The 19,985-nt window shown below is 35.5% G+C and overlaps 1 protein-coding gene across 1 annotated transcript in view; it reads left to right on the top strand.

Annotated features, from left to right (window-relative positions):
* The window catches only part of TTC29 (tetratricopeptide repeat domain 29), a gene marked incomplete at both ends in the record, with an annotated part of 120,005 nt that overhangs the window by 24,261 nt on the left and 75,759 nt on the right, over positions 1-19,985 (top strand). The window contains one exon of the mRNA XM_079534650.1: positions 5,911-6,096. Coding sequence (XP_079390776.1) covers positions 5,911-6,096 — 186 coding nt within the window. The remainder of the gene's footprint in view (positions 1-5,910; positions 6,097-19,985) is intronic.

Below are 19,985 nucleotides of genomic sequence, written 5' to 3'. Positions count from 1 at the left end.
CTCAGCCACTGACTTTACTTTGCTGGAGCAGGGGAGCCAAACCAGGGGAAGTCACGCTGTTCAGTAGCTGCAGTGAGTCAGTCAGTAGCAGGTGACTCTGTTCCCTGTGTCAGAGCCAGTGCATTGAGCTAATATTCAGTGAACATGCTTTCCAAGGGGCAAGACACAGCTTGTTAGCTGATCACTGGGGCAGCTGGTGGAGAGTTGGCATTATGACCCAGGAGCTGTTGCTTTTCTTAGACCCTGTGCAACCTTTGTGATATGCCAAATGCTAAATCTGTGCAAGTGCTACAGGCTGCTGACCCTTGTTCTAGAGAATATCAGAGACAAAGAATTAGAAGGAAGTGCTAACTTAGCTTTTTTTTCTTTACTTCAGTACAGAGCAAACTTTTGTCAATGTGAATTAGTATTTGTTCTCATTGCAAAGGGTACTTTATAACCTACATGAAGAAGCATGAATCACATTCGGTGAGAACATTTGGTGCGTTAACACTAGAAAATCTTTCTGTGTTTGAGGTACTGAAGGTCGAAAAATGAATTTAGCGTTTTATAGGGAAAAACTTTTCTATAAGATTTCACTTATGCCTTAGGCTGGACTAGAAAAAAATGTGATAACCTTATTGCCCACGTTATGTTGAGGGGGAAAGAAAAAAAGAAAGAAGGAAAAGTAAACATACCAAAAGTTCATTCAATATTTTCTAGGAGGAGCTAATTTTTGTTTGGTTTTGAGGGAACAGGCAAAGGAATGCTTTCGTTTTCTGAAGCAGGCTTGTTCTTCTCTACTTTATGCTGTTCACAGGAAAAAAAAAAAAAGTAGTAGGTGCTAGAGAACAATGGAGTGACTAACTATAGTTTATTATTTTTGACTTTTAGAAGTAAAAGGATTCTTCCCTGGAATGATGCCAAGACTTCTCAAAATGTAGCCAGCTGACTTCAACAGAAGTTGCATTTCTGTGTTTTAAATTGTGTCTCATTGCCTCTAATTGAAGTAGTATGTTCTTATTTTGTTGGCTTGGAGTCCCCCATTGGTGTCACAAGTGACCAGTTGAATTGCCTTGTGTTACTGTTACTGGAGAAGTTTATCCACATATGGCAAATGTATATCCGAGTAATTTCTTAGCACCTTTGCATAGATTGTACTTTGAATATATTCTGTTTATGTACTTAGTGATGGAGGGAAGGTGTTCACCCTGTTTGCCCTGCTACCTAATAATTTGATTGTGTCCGTGCTACTCCATAGTGCACTTTCTTCATTTGCATTTGTGTATATTAGCTCAGTGAGTGCAGCTTATGGCTAAGCTTTTTGGGAAAAGGTTCCTAGCTGCAAGTGGTTGTCCTTAGCAAGCAGATGGGACTGGTTCTTTGCTGTGTATGAATTGAGGTAGAAATAAACCGACTGCAGCATCATTCTTTTCCTGTTGATGCTCCTTATTGGCTCAACAGCCTTCATCCTGTATGTTTCTGAATGTGAACTCTTCATGACATCAGCTGTCTTCTTGCTACTGAGTCCCCGGTATTGATCTCTCAGGCAAGAGAAAAATGAAACTTCCAGTACTAATGGTGTCTCATTCTGACATAAAAAATGACTCCTAGTGACTCCAGTGATCTTAAGGCACTCCTTGATATGTCTTCAAGGATGAGTGGTCAGCTATAATTCAGCCATACTCGCTAAAAACAAGTAACTGAACTGGAAGATGAGTGTTACCAGCTGTTGAAAAGTTTCCACATGGCCTTTGCCTGGCAGGAACAAAGGACTGACTGGTAATCCCTTCAGTAGAAAATATTTGGACAGAGATAGATGTTGAAAAATTTCTTTCTGATACTTGTATTTTAAAGGTGAGTTTCTGAAGTGCAAGTTTTGTTTTCTGTTAACAAGAACAGTGTTTTTTCTTCAGGGAAAATACCAAGCCAGGATCTCTTCAGGATGTTGTTTTCATCTCCTCTCTAATACTCGCTCTGGTACTTCTTTTCCTTTCTTTTACTACATTCTGTCAAAAAGCAGATGATACAGCTGTGGCAGTGGTAGTACTTAACTCCTAAGTCAGTTGGGATTGGCATACCCAGCCTCCACCTCTCTGTCCCTGAGCTTTGCACTATTTAGTTGATGAATAGCTGAACACCAGTGTGCAGGCCACAAACCTGAATTACCCTCTGCTCCATGCATACCTTTGCTTGCCAGGTGTTCCTGATGACAGTCCAAGTACAAACCAATGTTTTACTCAGTGCACTGATCCAAGGCCTATGGCTTTAGCATAACATGGAGAGAGTCTGTGTGACTGTTGAGATGCACATGAAGAGATTTTGATGCAGAGCAGGAAACCCTATATGTGCGTAACATATGGGGTGTTATGCTTAAACTCAAGTGGAAGGGATTTTCTTAAATCTGTTTAGCAGAAAGACCTCAGTAAAACTTGATAGAAATACTTTCCTTAAGTACATACCATTTTTCCACTGTACAGGATGATGAAAGTAAAATATTTTGAAAAGTCCAAATCAAATAAAACAAAATAAGCCAATTTTCTGTATTTTATGTTTTGTTGTAAAAACATTTTTGAAAGTGCAAAATAAGTACTATAATATAGCATAGCACTTCTTGTTTATTAAAAACTAAGAAAAAAAAGCACAAACAAATGCTTAAGTGAACAGAATTCGTATGAAATATTACTGCCTTAAATTTGGTAATTTGACATTGAAAAAAAACGCACGTTATATTGGATAATTGCACATAAGATGTGTTCCCTGTCCCATTTCAACCGCAGAGTATCAAGCTTCACTGTCATCTGCTCCATCGAGTTCTGTTTGTTCTGCTTAGCTGCCATTTTGGGTAGCCATTATGCTCATCTTTGCAGCATTATTTCAATCCTGTGTCTTAAATACTCTGGGAAATCTGAATTCAGCTTCCATTGGTTTTGGAGTAAAAGTACTTTTTGAAATATTACTAGGATCAGCATTTGAACTTCTATCTCTATGCTTTCTTTTATTTTTCTCATTTTAAAACAAGAATTTGTCTTGTAGGAGCTGCTTCACAGTTGTGTGCGTCTCAGACTTTTCTTTCTATTCATTTGGTATTGTATTCCAGTGGTGTCATTCTCTCTGTGATAGGTGGTATTTTATATATATATGTGTATATAATTTTTTAATATATCAATGGAAGATACTTAAAGATTTCTCCACGTGTATTCTATTAACAGATGTAGAGAATTTACTGTAAAAAATCAGAGAGGTCAAAACTTTATTGACAAAAGTACCTATGGGAGACTTTATAGAAGATTGTGTTTATCTATTCTAATATTTTTCTTCTCCGGAGGAGATGAAAGTTCACTTTCACTAAGTCTGACATGCTGGCTATACCTCTGTCAGAATAATATCAATGGATTTCTTGATTTGTAAGTCAGAGAGACTTTGAATCCCAAAGAGAATATGACTTTTAAACATCTAACTTGGAGGTTTGTTTTATTGTGACTCCAGCGTACCTGGTCAGCCGCTGTCCAGGACTATTAGGGACTAATGGTTGTCTCTGTGCACCTCTCATTGTTATTCACCAGCAGGATAGTCATCGGAGGGTCACGTTACAGTTCATTCAATCAAGCCGTGGCTGTAGCAATAGCCCGCCTCAGGTCGGTACCATCTCTTGAGATTTGTAGGGCACTACCAGAAGTGATCTGCATAATGTCCTGTAGCATTAGTGCCTTGATACTTTGTAGCAAATATTTCAAAGGCAACAAATCTGTGGTTAGCTTCTTTCCCAATGACAATCCCATTCTCTTTCCTCTTACTGCCCTGTTGCAACTATTTGCGTATACCTGCTAACTTCTGAGTTCATGTTCACTCAGCTGTAAACAACACCTAATGTGTATTATTACCTTAGATTCAGTTATTGAACAAATTTAGTTTTCATATTTCTGGTTTTGAGTGGTTATTTGGTTCATTGCTTGTAATCGTGGTGGGAACCTCTGCTTTCTACGTTTGAGATAATCTTCAAAAGTGTTCTTTTATGCTGCAACAGATGTTTAAGTTGGGCTGAAATAAATCATAGCCAAGCATATCTGCTTGATACTGCCTAGATAAACAGTGGCTATATCTGAATTGGTTGTATTGGGCAGACTAATGAGGGATTTATATTACTTTCCCTAAGAATATGTATAATTCAAAATTTTGAGATAGAACACACTGGAGCGGAGATGTGTGGTTTAGAGATGCAAGCAAAGTACTTTTTTGAGTAATTGCTGCTTTTTATTCTAAACAATGCTAGTGACTCATAGATGACATAATTTACAGTCAGAAATTAGTCCTGTTTGGAAGTTGTATTTTCCCCAAATCTTCTCAGAGATTAAAAAAGAAAGAAAGAAAGAAGGGAAGAAAGGAAGAAAGTAAGGAAATTTAATGGCATCCTTTTATCGAAGTGTTTTGATACAGTATCACAGTTATAAAATACTTTAAAAAGATCTGAGCTTCGAGTGAGAGCTGTGTTGAAATTAGGTGCCTTTTTCTGTGTTGATTTCTGTGTTGTTCCATATCATGTGTAAGAGAGCTTTTTTCCTTTCTTTTCTCTTTTTTCTCTTTTGTTGAGCAAAGCTTAGAAATTGCAGAACTGCTGAAAGCAGAGCTGCTCTGTTCACACATCTGGCTTATCCAAACATTCTTTTACCTGCTGCAGCACTTCAGTTCTTAACTCCTTCTTTACCCAACTATATGAAAATTGTTTTAAGAGGATGCTATTTGGCTTGTTCTCATTTCACAGCCACAAACAAAGTAGGAAATCATAATTATTTGTATTCTCAACTAACATAAGCAGAGTTTGGAAATAAAATTAATTTAGTTCTGCCAGTGGTAAATTTAGCTACGAAATCTATAGGTTCTTGGTACACTTTTTTATCTCATAGGTTCTTTGTCATCATGTAGGGAATATATTTTTCAAACAACCCTAGAGAGAAGCAATATGACAAGTAGTTAGGTGAGTTTTAGATCTCTAATCCAAATTAATAGGGTTTTTGAATAACCTCCTGTGTTTTTGTGCATGTTCTTTTTTTAATGTGCTCTTGCGACAGAGGCAATTTATATAGACAATCTCATTCAGTAATTTTGAATTGTGAATAATGCATTTCGTAATGCTACTTAGAATTGGGATTTGCAGTGTTTCTATAAATATTAGGGATGGTGTGTATTCATTTAGCTAGCTGATGAGACGTACAAAGTGCCAACTGAATATGTTTTTTCTTCAGATCCTAAAGGAGATCTAAGACTTTAAGCCCCCCTGCTTCCCAGGTTTGTTCTGAGCTCAGTACCTTGGTGGGCTTTTTATGCCGAAAGTTAAAATTTCAGTTGATCCTTAATATGTAAGAGTGTTAAGGTATTAAAAAACAATAACGTAGATGGAAAACTGAAAGCATTTCTTATTAGCGTTACTTTAAATGTTTTCAATGATGTAAAATTAATGGGTGGTGCTTGCAGGGTGTTCTCTTTGGTTCTTTGTCTCCATCATAAGTTGCTACCTTAGATCTGTTTTGAAAGCTCCCGGTCTCACTGATTCAAATCTCTGATTTGAGGTCTCACTGGTTCAAATACTTCTCCAGTAGAGACTGAATGTGTAAGGTTTTTTGCTCGCTCTGCTTCTGTCTTTCAACCTGTTGATGTCTTATAGAGGCTCTTTGTGTTTTATTGATTGAAGTTTTGGTTTTGTACACAAAAATAATAGCAAATTGTTGTAGTTTATATAGATCAAGTTTTCATTTATGCCTGATTTTGTAGGTTATCATTTTCTCCTTACATTTCCTTGAATATGTAGGAGAACTTGATAGTGCTTGGCTTCTGGGTAAATTAATAGCCCTTCATTTTCATTATATGGCTATTGCTGTAAGATTTGTGAAAGCTGATGAAAATTAGCATTTTCACTATTATTTGTTTTTAAAGGGAACTCTGAGGAAGTTTATGATAACCAGCTTAACGTGGCCTACTGCTTTGACGACTCTGAGGAGAAACAGTTAAGGAATTACTTTTATGAACAATGCTTTAACACTGCTCAACTAATAAAAACTGATGGTGGGAAAAGACAAGCGCAAGCACATGCATATATGGGCCTTATCAATGAGGAACAAGGTGAGTCACTGTGGTCATAATGCTCCATTGCATCAGCATTGAGACAGTCGTATTTTGTAACTAACATTTTGTTACAGGGCACTTAATCTCAGTGTAAATTTGTTTGCAGCCATAATTTATAAGAAGTTTCAAAGCTTTTGCAATTGTAGTTTCTGGAGCAGAAAATACAAAGATAATAAAGTCTATGATTATTCATAGACCTGTTTCCTTTGCTAACTTTCCATCTACAGCCAGTAGAAAAGCAAAATGTAACTTTAAAGGAAGCATTCTTTTTCCACAAAGGTTCTTTTTGTTCAACCTTGCTGCTTTTTGCTAGCTTTTGTCAGGAGACCAATAATGCTGCTTCAAACCACAAATCATTGCCATAGTGTTGTTTGGTTCCCCTTAAACTCCATTTCCCCATATGTCTCTGTCCTATAAATAGTGTGTGTATATATAATATTAGATATTAATTGGTGTAACTGTTAGCCTTATTTTACATGCTTTTTTAAAAATAGATTACCTTTCGTGGCAGACAGCTTTGGTTGTGTACAGCAGGATATACATGAGAAAGATTTTCCTACATTTCTATCAAATCTTCTCATTTTGTGGGAAGAAAATCAGTGAGTGAGCCCCAAGTAGCTGAATAAAATGTTCCAGTTCTAGTTCCTGAGTGTACTGAACTGCTGACCACTTATTCAAATATGTGACTTACATGGCCATTATGTTCTTGTTTATAAGTTTTACCTTTTGTGGTTGACTTCTCAGCTAGAATGGCTTTTCTCAGGGAAAAAAAAAAATAGATTAAGAGAAATTGAAATGTGTGAAAATGAGGCCATTCTATTAACTTGATAGAAAAATAAACATAAAAATAAAACCTGACAAAATGGTTACATTTTGAACAATGGCCTCATTTTCCAGCAAAAGCCTGGACATGGAGCATGAACTCTGCAACCTTTTTGTTGTTGTTGGAAAGCCTTTGTCATGACTTTTTCTCCCATTTGCCCTTAAAGCTAAAAAATCCCACCTTACTCAGTATTTCCTTGTGTCATTTGCACTGTTTTCTTTTGCACCTGTGATATTTTTTTTTTGCCTGCCACAACCAGAGCTCAACTGAGTTTTAAAATTTGAATTCGTGCTCCAGTAACAGATAAAATAGCATTTCTTTTCTTACAAATATTATTACTGTTGTATGAATATTTGTGTTTCCGAGTATGATGTTTTATTCTGACACTTAACTAGTGATAACTCGTGTTTACATAGGACTTCCCAACCAATTTGTCCTCACATAACAGTAATTACAGGTGAACTGTGCTTCCTAAATGCTTTACAAGCAAGTTATGGCAGTGAGAAAAACTTCACTAACTTAAATATAAGTTTGCTCTGTTGACATTTACTCTTCATGTATTGGTTTTAGTTACTGTACATTTTCATGCTGTTTTTTTTTTCCTAAAATTTTGGGAATACTCTGTTTGATTATTCATTCCAGCTTTATTCCAGGAATCTGGTGTCCCAGCAGATAACACTTGCTTAAAACCCAGCCAGTCATGACCAAGTCATTTTCATTTTGAGTGAAAAATGCTTAATTAGGTTATCTGATCCTCAATAGAATAAAACGATTGAAGTTGCTGGATTTATTGGTAACCTTTTCATCCCGTCCTTCAGTTACTGAAAAATAAAATGTTAAGAAGAAACATAAAAGCAAACATTCCCATCTATCTTCAAAGAATCGTACTGATTGTGACTGGCACACACTGCCAACGTTTTTTTCACTACTTCCTACTTTTATTATGTGTTAAGCAAAAGTTGTTGAATACTTAAATATCTTTAAGCCTTCAGTTCCATTGCAAAAGCATAATAAGTAAAGTTATGCAGTATGCTTTGAGATGTTCAGTGGAGGAGAAATTTCATTTTCCTGCTGTAAAATATTAGAAACTTCTGGAAGAGAGGCTTCGTATTAACAGTGGTAAGGAGGAAGAAAAACGAGTTGCATTCTTCTCTGGGTGGGGTAAAGCTCCAGTGAATCTGTAGGGTCTGTCCTTTGCAAATATTTTTATTTCCTTAGAGACAGGTGAAAAAAAAATGAAGAAGCATGGAGTAGGCATAGAATTTGCTTTGAGGAATCCCAGAGAAAACGACAGCAGATGTTTTCCTTGCACTTCATATTTTTGAAGAGTGAAAAATTAAATCTTAAGTTTGGACTGCTGAAAAAGTATAAGAGCAGATGCTGAGTTGGGGTTTGTACAGGATTGAATAAAATTACGTGAGTACTAATGGTTTAGAAGTAAAATTCTGAACGTGTTGCTTTTTATATTAAAACGAATAGATATTGCTTGTAAATTATATGACTTTTTTTTTTCTTCAGTTATTTATAGTGGTGTAATCTGATTTGACTGTGAACTGAGTGAGTGAGATGCCTGCTATCTATGGGGATATATACAAGAACAGATACATACGTGTAGAGGTGTATGTGTACATGAATATATGTATACAGGAATGTCTATGTATACATATATAGATGTGGCTTCTGTACTTTAGATATTTGTAAGTATTGAAAGTCTATGAGAATGCTTGTTTGTGTGTATATCTGTGTGAATGATTCCTAATATTTGCACAATATTTTCAACTGATTTAATTCATCATATCTATTTTAACTGTATTTATTAATACTGCAGTTGTGAAAATAGGAAAATTTTAAAAGAATGAGATGTTAGTCTGGCCCAGTTGGGTAAGGGAACTGGTACAGGATATTTATATCTAGAAGCATGAATACATGAATGTCTGCTTTTATTACTTGTGAAAGGAAGCTATGCATATATGCTTAAAAGTATAAAAACAGTAATACCTGAGTGATCTGCTACAGATACAAATGGAAAACTGTCTTTGGAGCACATTTGATTTCAGTGGTTGTTCTTTGCAGAATGAGATTTTTAGTTCTTGAAAAAACTGCATTTGTAGAGTAAGTTCTCTCTGTTTATGAGCTACCAAAATGAGAGACTGCTGTAGAAGAGTTCGCATTATGATACTGTTCAATCAGCTGTACTCACCCCGCCGTTTGTCTTTCCTCAGGGAGCTGATATTTCATTGTTTTATTACTTTGGTTAGTAGTCATTTTCTCATATAGCAATTAAACATCATGATGTCACTTCATACACATTGAAGAGGCAATTCATATTCGTACGTTTTGTCTCATTAAATCCAGCATTATTTGTCATTCAAATAGGCACTGTAGCAGAATCTCAGTTAGGCAAAATAAATTTTATGTGTATATATATATTCCTCTGTTTTGAATGTGTTTTTAGAAGTAATAAGCAGAATCATTGTAACTGTTTCTTTTTTTCCACATAACAGAGAATGAGATTATTATAGTCTGAGGACCCAACTGTGATAGTTCTGCCATATTAGTGTAAATTCTGCTAAGTTAATTACAAACTGCATTTACTACAGTTTTTCACTGTTGTGTCTTACAGAAGAAACACAGAGTAAGTGTATTGATAAATATCATGGCTAATTCACATGCATCTTGTATTACCAGTACTCGTCATTACAATATTTGAATGTTTTCTGTTTTGTATTTAATGATTACTCTATCATGTATGAAATGATGTAGAACTTCAATACATGCTTTCAAAAGTTTCAGATAATTTACATGAGTGACAAATGCAAGCCAAAGGAAACAAGGTATTTGTACTTGTAGGAGCCATTCAAATAGTTTGTAATGAAATTGGAATGTGTCTGTATTTAAAAACGTAATGAAAACAGACGTCTGAACAAGTGCTTGTTTTAAAAGCAGCCATCAAGGCCACTGCAAGTGTTTGTGTATTTCAGTGTACATAGATGCATACCAATGTGTATATGTATATGTACATACTTTGTGAGACAAACTTGAAGAAAACTAATGAGCATATCTGATGGTTTTTTTCTAATACAGATGCATAAGTGCTCTTTCTTAAAGAGCACCTTTGCAAAGAGGTTAATTAGGGGTATACGCTCTGTGAGAAAGTGGAGTAGGAAGAATCCAGAATTTTGGAGGAAACAAAGAAAAATTACTTCTATGTTCTTATTATGAATATCTATTCTCCCACCCTCAAATTGTGCATGGGTTTCAACATTTGCTCTTCAGACTTCACCAGTGAAAGTAGTCTTTCAGAGGTCACGGGTCATTTCCTGTGTTAGTAAATCAAACAGTGTCCAGAGGTGTCTATGGGCACAGGAGCACAGGATACTGCTGAAGTGGTCCTTCACATGCTTTTGCTCATTCCATTTTGAACTTCCCTCCCCTGCAATTATTCGTAGGCACAGCTGGGCTGTTAGGAGTGTTGCAAGGGTTTCCTAACAGGCAGCTTTCACTCAGCCATGCTGATTTCAAGAATAAGACCATTTACTAGAATAGACTCACCTTCCCATACCCGTTCTTTGAAGTATGAGGAGATATTTCTGAATACATTTGATCACTAGTTTTAAGTGAGCGTGGTAAGTTTCACAGTGGAGTCCAATGAATAGAACTGCCCCAGCAAATTCCAAGTGTAAATCAGTGCCATGCCAGAAACTGCCTATCCCCTGGTACAAGAACTGTGAGATGTGTGAAAATTGTGCTTTTAATCTTGGTGCACTGGTGACTGAATTAATCATCAGGTTTATGTTCTGCTGGCACGTAAGGATCAACAAAAGTGGAGGTAGAACTTTTTCTGAAATACTGAAAGATCAGGAAGACTAAAGATGGACAGAACTACTGAAAGAAAGGCACAGCATGCAAAGCTCTTAGATGATATCTCAGTGCTGATTCCTATAGCATTCAGCTAATCCATAAACCTTACTTTGTCTTTCTTTATGTTTTAGATTGCAAATCTTAAAGAATTCCTGATCAAGGTCTCCTTGGTCCTTTCTAAAATAAGTTTAGACATTTAAAATATCTACCATATTCTACAAATTAATGAAGGGGCTTTTTAAAGTGTTCAATCTTGATCTAGTTCTGCCTTGATTATAAGGTATGCTAAGCCCCTGCTGCTTTCCAGTCAGGGCAGTGTTTTGCTGGAGTTGAATACTTCTCATCTCCTGCTACACCCACTTCCCCGTAAAATAATAAATTGTATCTAATTTATGAGACAGGTATAATTTTTGTACATGTAATCAAGGATAAAATGCAGCCTGTTTTGAATATTAGAACTTAACATAGACTTTTCTGATCGAAAGGCCTACTTAACACAGGAGAATTGATAAAGAAATGTAATTAATTTGTTGTAAGGGGAGCAAACGACATTCTTGTGGACTGTCACAATCTAGACAAAAACCAAGGAGTAAGATTCTACCTATCATTTCACCACACTATTGAAAATAAAAGGTTTAATCAAGACATTGTAAAAGTTGTGGGAAACTTCTATTGAGCTTAAATGACATTTGAGTCGAACTTCTCAAGTTTAAGCATTAATTACTGGGTATAGTTGGGTAACAGTGTCTTGAATTCTTAGCATCTTTTTCTTTGGAACACGGAATGTCTAATCTGATTGTTTTCTTGTTCGTAGTAGGTCATACTTAATCCATTGCTAAGTAATTGTTTATTTTGTGTTTTGAATTGTTTATGGCAAATGTTTTTCAATTAAAAAACGTAGTGTGTAAATAATTGATAGAAATTCAGCATACATTCATGAGTATCTACTCAGAGGAAATATACAAGTTTAAGCAAAATTTCCTCAATTGGTTTTTCCTTAGGCAGAAATGATTTATATTCAGATTTAAAAATATATAAAAAGAATATTAATATTGCTAAGTGAAGCACTAAAAAAGTTAACTGATGGCAAAACTAAAAAGAAATTTTATGAAATGTCTTATGATTTTTTTGAGCCCATTTTGTGACATTAATTATACTATGATGTAGTGTCTCTGGCTAGTATATTCCTAAGAATATCAAGAATAAAATTCAACTATGGGATAGGTAATCTACATGCTTCTTCTACATTAATAAGACTGCATACCTTTATCTGTGTTGAAGTCTGCCAAATGCAAACAGCAAATTCTCGTTATGTTGTATAACAGAAATGAAAAGTGCACCTTTATAATCTGATTGCAAAATTAGAAACAGCTGGAAAATAAAATAAACCAGTGGGGCAATGTTAGTGAAATGATAAGTTTCTTGTGTAGGGGCACATGGAATGCAGAACTTTTACTATCACTGCATTTGCATTTGCACTGCCTGCCTATTTAATGTTCTGTTTCCACTATCTTGTGCATAGCCAGTATCTGGAAGTCTATACTGGTGTGTTCACAAGCACAGATCTGACACTGGAGGAGAGAAATCTAAAATTGATCCCATTTCTCTTTTCAAATATAAAAGTCAAAACAACCACTCATCTAAAAAAGGGCTTCTTGGTTTCATCTTTCCAGGCATCTGTGTTAGAGTTCTCTTTTTGTAAGCAACTTTTTTATTTTAAAATGATAGCCAGGTAAGTTTGTGATTTTTGAGAGAAAGATTATTCTCAGAATCTTCTTTCTCCATTTTTTATTTTCATAGAAAGAATTCTCATAATGTGCACTGAAAACCAATGTAATTTTTTTTTTTTTTTTTTTTAAATAGGAAGCCTGAATGTCGGTCAAAAAAGGACAGTGGGCAAAATAATAGCAGGCCTAGAAATGTAGACTATATATCCTTTGAGTTAGAAATCACCACTTTGATCTACATTTATACAGGGTAATCTACTCTAGACTTGCTTTTTGCTTCTAAAACACCTGCCATTGGTAAAATTCACTGTGCATTGTGATAAAATTGAAAGATATATGTCACCATACTGTTGCTTGGCCAGTGCTTGGCTGCCAACTGGCCAAAAAGTAGGCTTCCCTCTGGAACATATACAGCAGATTTCTGCCTGTCTTTTGTCAGTTTAGTTTGGATTAATCTCTGGTCTCAAACTAATCATTTTCCAAAATCTGGAAAGAATTGAGTGTACATTTTTACCAAATTAAGGTCAAGTTTACCCCAAATCTACTAGGGGGACTAAAAGATCACATAGGTGTGTTTGTAGACCAACCTAAAAATGTCTTTTGGAGTGTTCATTGTTCATAGAAATCGCATAGGATGTTTCAGCTGATTATTTTAATTTCTCTTTATGTAAGAAGTCATATCAAATAGTAGTCGAATACCATTGATCTATCACGATACCCCCGCTCTGTTTGCACTTCCCAAATTGCTAACTTGCATGGTTTATTTCTGGTTGCGATTGTTTATTCCAATAACTTTTTCACAACAGGAATTTAGAAATACTTCAGTTCTGAAAACTTATGCATATCTCCAAATCCTATATCTTTGGCTTCGTATACCCATTGCCAACTTTTATATTGAAGTTCATGTAGAAACATACATGTTAAAAGAATATCTACATCAGGGAAAATGAGAGACAGAAAGAAATGTTTCCTTGATGGAAATAGAATTCTGCATATCCAATTTGATTGTAATCATTTGATTAAACGATGAAATTTGACTGACTTTAATCATATCCATTTTAATAATTTCCATCATCTATTTTTCATCAAATGAACTGAACAAAACTTTTGTTATTCTGCATTTACAGTATTTCACAAAGTTATTTTATTGTGTGATTGCTTAAGAATTGAACACATGAGTTAGCCAGGAAAAAGTTGATTGTAGAGCATAATTTAAAAGGTTGAAGTAGCGAATTGCTAGGAGATAAAGCCTTCAGATAAGACACTTCTCTGTCAGTCGGTGGTAGAGAGAAGCAGCCATAAATCCAGATAGATTCCTGGGAAGTGAAGATTTAAAAGCTTTATTAAATAATAGAGCTCATCCTCATGCAAGTGCAGATGGAGTTCCCATATGAATAATATTTTAGTATGGGATCGTTGCTAGTATTTAACTGGCATGTACTGTATTGTATGACTGTTATAGAAATTACATATGTCTTCAGTTCAAATTGGTATACTATTAAGAAAGTCTGAAAGAAGCTTTTGAAGATGCAACTGGAAAGCAAAAAAAGAGACCTGTTGAATTGATAAAAAAAATATTCCTTGTATACTTAATTTTTTTCCTTTTTTAAAGAAGTGTTGTCAGGCAATGAAGATGTTTTAAATAAGAAAACTCAGGGTAAGTTCTGTAGGGCTCTTATTTTCACTTCAGAAAAAAACTTACTGTGAAAATTTCTTCATCCTATTCCTTCAGTTGATTTAAATCAAGGCTTATTATTAAATAGTAGGAAGAAGTAATATTCTTTACCTTAGGAAAAAAATGAGCACATTTGTTAAAAACCTCCTTAACTCTTTCAGCAGCACTACAACTTCCCCTTGCAAATTCTTTGAGTGAGGAATTTTATTTTTCATATAACACCTAGGGACAAATCTGTATTCTTTCTTTCTAATGAGAAGCTCTTCAGAATATTCACTGCACTGCTATATTGCAAATTCTAATCTCTGTAACTTGTGGTTACCACAGAAGATTTGTGACATATAGCAAAAAATAAATAAAAAATGTTGTTCATTTCTGTTCGAAGGTATTTGGTGATTGTAAAGTTCAATTTCAAATGATTCTTAAAATTACTCAAGTGTTGCTGTTTATCTTGAACGCGGTTCAAGATAAACATTTTAAAGTGCACTTGAATATAATGTGTAACTCATAATCCGTGTATGTACACACATCTATTAGAATCACACTCTTTATTTATGTTTTTTTTCTGTGTGTCAAATGTTGCTGTTTGCTTTATGTGCATACCCAGATGATTATGGCCTTTAATGAAGAGATCATTTTAAAGTATTGATAGCCATGAGTAATTTATACTATGTTTGATCTGTGTTAAAGATTCAAAGTCTAGGGTCTTTGAATAGAACTTAGAATAAAAATGTAATTAGGTTACTTCCCTAAAGTCTGATATATCTTTAAACAAGACTGCAAATGAAACTTTATTAAAACTTCAAATGAATTATTTCTTTGCTTTTTTAAATTCTTTTTCCCTCTCTTCCCTTTCATGTCTATTACTGACATTGCTGCTTGTATTTTACCTGTCTTTTCCAGAGTATTTTAATTATTTACTGCTTAATGAGTAGTACTGAGATGAAGGTTCATTCAAAGCTGCCCACTCACTAACAGAATTTTTTTACTTTAAAGCTTTGCAAGGTCTTGGATTACTGCAGCTGAAACCAGCAATTGCCATCATATTAGATAAACTTTCCTGGAGGCAGTGTTACCTTTTAATAATCGTTAGAGGAAATGGTTAGAGGAAACGTCCCTTCTCTGGGACAAAAAGCTTCTGAGAGTAAAGCTGTTGTCAATGGGACTGCATTTCCACGGCCATTACATTAATATGTAGAATTCATGTGTAAAACAAACATTCAAAACTATTAATAAACAAATACCCTGCACTCCAGAGCATGATAACCTTCAAGTTTGAGGAGACTGTAGGACTGTAGGAGGTCATTAGTCCAACCAACTCAGAGCATCATTTTGATGTAGAAATCTCCACAATAGAGAACTGAACATTGCACCCGATATTATTATTGGAAGCTGTGGAAAATAAAAGGGTAGAATCTGAACAAAAGCTAATCACTAAAAAAATTATTTAAACTGAGAAAAGCATTTGAGTGCATGGGAGAAATCTTATGATTGACACCAAATTTTCTTTTTAGAGTTACTGTGAGCTGTGGCAATAGATCCAGAGAGAAGCCATGTATCTCAGAGAAAATCTGAGAGAGGTTTTATGTAGAGCCAGAGGCAACTTAAGAAGACCTGGAGCCAACTGAGAATTTTGAGGGTATAGTGGCTGATGTACGAGTTGAAAGAAAGTCAAGAAGATACTCGTTCCTGGCACCTCTACAACAATACCTGTTCCTCTTGTACTTCTTATGCTTTCCTTTGAGAACAAGAAGTTTTTTCAGAACAGCTCTTCTTCCGGTAATGTAGCCTTCAGTTAATTCCAGGCTTTTATCTCTCTGGTCCACAGTAAACTATCCCTAAAGCGGCTGTCATTTCAGCTGCCTGGGGGAGACCTTTCCTTCTTAGCAGCTTTCGTAGCAGCAGCAGGGGAAGGGATTAGGGGGCAAACATACAAGCAACCACAGATACTAGTGTTGTCCCTAGCTTGTGAGGTGTCTCAGCGCTTTAAGCAACAAGTTTTTAAAGTATTTTTTATATCGTAATATAATAATGTGCTATAATATTATACAGTAAAAGTATAGCTAGCATCTCTGGGGAGGTGACTTTCCACTTCTATTCCACTACTCTAAGACCCTGTTAGCAGTACTGAATTCAGTTTTGGGATCCCCAGCGTAAGAAAAATGTGGACCTCTTAGAGGTGTTCCAGAGAAGGGCCATAAGGATGATCAGAGGGCTGGAGCACCTCTCCTTTGAAGACAGGCTGAGAGAGTTGTGGTTGTTCAGTGTGAAGAAGAGAAGGCTCATGGGAGATGTTATTGTGGCCATCCATCACCTAAAGGGGACCTTCAGGAAAGCTGGGGAGGTTCTCTTTATCAGGAAATGTAGAGGTAGGACAAGGGGTTACAATCTTAATCTAAGATAGTGTAGATTTAGGTAATATGTTAGAATTCTTTTACTATGAGGGTGGTGAGGCACTAGAACTAGAACAGACTGACCGGAGGAGCTGTAAATGCCCCATCCCTGGAAGTGTTCAAGGCCAGACAATATGGGGCCCTGGGCAGCTTGGTTTAGTGGAACATATCTCTTCCTCATGACTGGAGGGCTGGAACTCACTAGTCTTTAAAAAGGTTCCTTTCAACTCAAACCATTCTTCAGTTTATGATATTGTGGCCAGCCTAAGTGTGAATATGATAATATGCACTGCCTTCTACTTCGTATAGGTATAGATATATGACCTTTAAAGTCAAGTGATTTAGAGCTTTGGGGGACTAGAGTGTATATACACTGTAGATACAGTAATCTAGATCTCATTGAATTTCTGTAATTTTATTTTTCTTTTTGGACAACAGATACTCACTTAGCTAATATTGGAGAAGCAATATATCATTCTTTCAATTGCAATACCAATGCCTTGCAGTTTTTAGTGAAGGCAAGGAAGCATAAAATACTATTTTTGCATTGCAGTACACCAAGGCTGTATCGAGGCTGTGTGATGCTTAACTTTCCTTACATCTCCTTACTTCCAAGCTTCAATTGTTATACAGCTCTGGCAGCCTTTCAGTTATCTTTAGCTTCTTATACTCTTGGGAGAGATCTTCTGGTGTATTTTCAAACTGGAAAAGTGGTCAGAACACACCTTGATGAGCCAACGTGTCTATAACAATATTCTTTTGAATTGCTCAAATTTCCTGTGCCTTCGTTCCGACAAATGTTATAAAGCTCCTGTGGATGTAAATAGCTGTAGATGCAAATAACTGTTTACCTTAAAAGTGCTTGCCCTGTATCTGAGGATCAGATGTGTTTTAGAGAGACCTTGTACAAGTGTTGAAGAGCAAAATCATCTTAAATCTTCATATATTTTTGTCTCGCTTTTGCAGACTACTCTGTAAGCTTGGGTTCCCAGTGACTTCTGTACAATTTATTTTACCTCAGATGTACAGGGTGATTCAACTATTTACTGAGTAAGTGTTTTTCTCTAATAATTCATGTGAGCTTTTTCTTCTGCCTCCCAGTTTATTTCTGTCGAAGGCTTATAAATTCTGTACATTGTGGCTCAATTGGAATCATATCAGTAGGTTGCAAAGGACAATGATCATGTAGTTTCATGCAGGGTCACCAACCTCTAGACCGGCTGCCCAGAGCCACATGCAGCCTGGCCTTGAATGCCTCCAGGGATGGGGCATCCACAACCTCCTTGGGCAACCTGTTCCAGTGCGTCATCACCCTCTGTGTGAGAAACTTCCTCCTAGTATCGAAGCTAAACCTCTCCTGTCTCAGTTCTGCCCTGTCCTATCACTATCCACTCATGTAAATAATTGTTCCCCCTCCTGTTTATGCACTCCCTTCAAGTGCTGGAAGGCCACAATGCAAGATTTTTAACTACTTCAGCCTGAATAGTGCATAATTATCGTAACTGAATGTAGGTAATAAAAATAATACAAATAGTTCAGGCAGTTAAAGTGAAATGTAGACCTATATCTTTAAAATGGTAATGACTTTTTTTCCTTTTTGCTATCATTAATTGTTACTGGTAGTAGATTGTAAGTCCACATGATATGGTGAAATATGTCCTAATTTTAGACTAAAGCATGCCAGAATTTTATTGTGAACTTTATTGTTCTTTTCAGTTCTTGTTTAAAGCTGAAGTGGACTATTTTCTAAAGTCTTCAACAAATGTTTACAATTTAGGATAAATGTGCTGTCTGAATGTATACTAGTGCACCTAACAGCCCCGTGACTTTTTTGGCAACAGTTTCCATGGCATGATTTTCATTGGTAAATGTACAAGAAGGTAGGTAGAAAAGGAAATCATTAGGTGATCTCTGAGTACTGCTGAGGCATGGTGCTAGAACAGGTCAGCCAGTGCATTTACCAGATTGTGGCATTTTAAATTACCTGTACACTACTGGAAGCAATCTGACCTAATTAACATCTCACCTAATTAATGTCAACATTGTATGTAAGGAATTCCAGATGGTTTTGTACTGCATTCATTTATTAAATACAATATTATTCAAATCTGCTATCTTTAATTTCTGTGTTGAAAACTTCGTGTTTGTATGCTGTTTTCTTAAGTGAGAGTAACTTCTCTTTTTTTCCTTTCTCTCTCAAGTAATCAATGCACTGCTGAATGAGTTCATTTTAATGCACTCAATCATGCCTCTAATGTTTGTAGCTTACGGGCGCAAGCATCAGTAATGCAGGAATGTTATATGGCTTTAGTTTGGGCCATTTCATAAAATATTCATGGAATCAAAAATGTGCATCAAAATAGCGGCTGGGAGAATTACATTTATGTGCCTGCTTTTATGGCAGCTTCACATTTAAACCCATTTGTGTTAATATCTAGTCAATCTTTCTACTCAAAAAATAAAAAAATAAAAAAATAAAAATCCCAGCATGCAAAGTAGTAGTCAACGTTTTGGTTGAAATTTGTCCAAAATATCTATTTTGACATAACAAATGTATGCTTCCTGAGTGGGTATTAGAAAAGGGAATTATAGAGGAAATTTTAGATAACATGAAAACATTTCCCTTCAGAATTTACAAAATTACATCGAGTTCTTTTGCTTGAATGAAGAGATCTATTTTTTTATTACTTCTAAGTAACTCAGTTCAGTAAAAACTCTAGCGCAAATTTTTGTTCGAACATGCGTAGTTGTTGCATTATTTCCAAAATTTGATAGTGGCAGAGTAATGTCTTTTTTACTCATGTAATTGTTTAAAACTGATTCTTTACTAGCCATATTATAATGTGGCAAAATAAAACGATTAGACTATTGCTGATAGTTACTTTTTGTTATGTCCTAAGTTCCACTGAACTGTAAGACTTTAGCAGCGATAGTAGATATGTTGTAGGGATTTCATCTCTGATTTTTTATTCCTTTTACAAAAGAGGAAGAGTTATCAGAGATTTTTTATATCCATTTAGTCCATACTGTATGGCACTGGGAAGAAGAAATATGTAATTGCTGTTAACGTTGTTAACTGAAAATAGGTACACTCCTTTTGTGTAACATTTTGTAAGTAGATTTTTCAACTGTGATCGTATTAGAAACACCTTCTAGAAGTTCTCTTTGAACTTTTCATAGAAGAAGTGAAGAGAGAGATAAAGAAGTTCTCTTGGAGATATAAATTAAATACCTTTACAAATTATTTGAAATTATTTTCCTACTCCTTTTTTTTCTAATTTTGCTCTTTTTTTCATTTAGCAACAAAAACCATTTAAAACTCTGCGTTTCCACTAAAATATTCGTAAATAGTCAGCAATAGTCAGCAATGATCTGTAATTGTCTTATTCTCCCAGTGCTTTTCGAGA

This window comes from Tetrao urogallus (assembly GCF_951394365.1).
Source record: "Tetrao urogallus genome assembly, chromosome: 4".
Lineage (NCBI taxonomy): Eukaryota > Metazoa > Chordata > Aves > Galliformes > Phasianidae > Tetrao > Tetrao urogallus.
The sequence above is the reverse complement of the archived record's forward strand: the minus strand, read 5'-3'. Positions and strand labels throughout refer to the sequence as shown.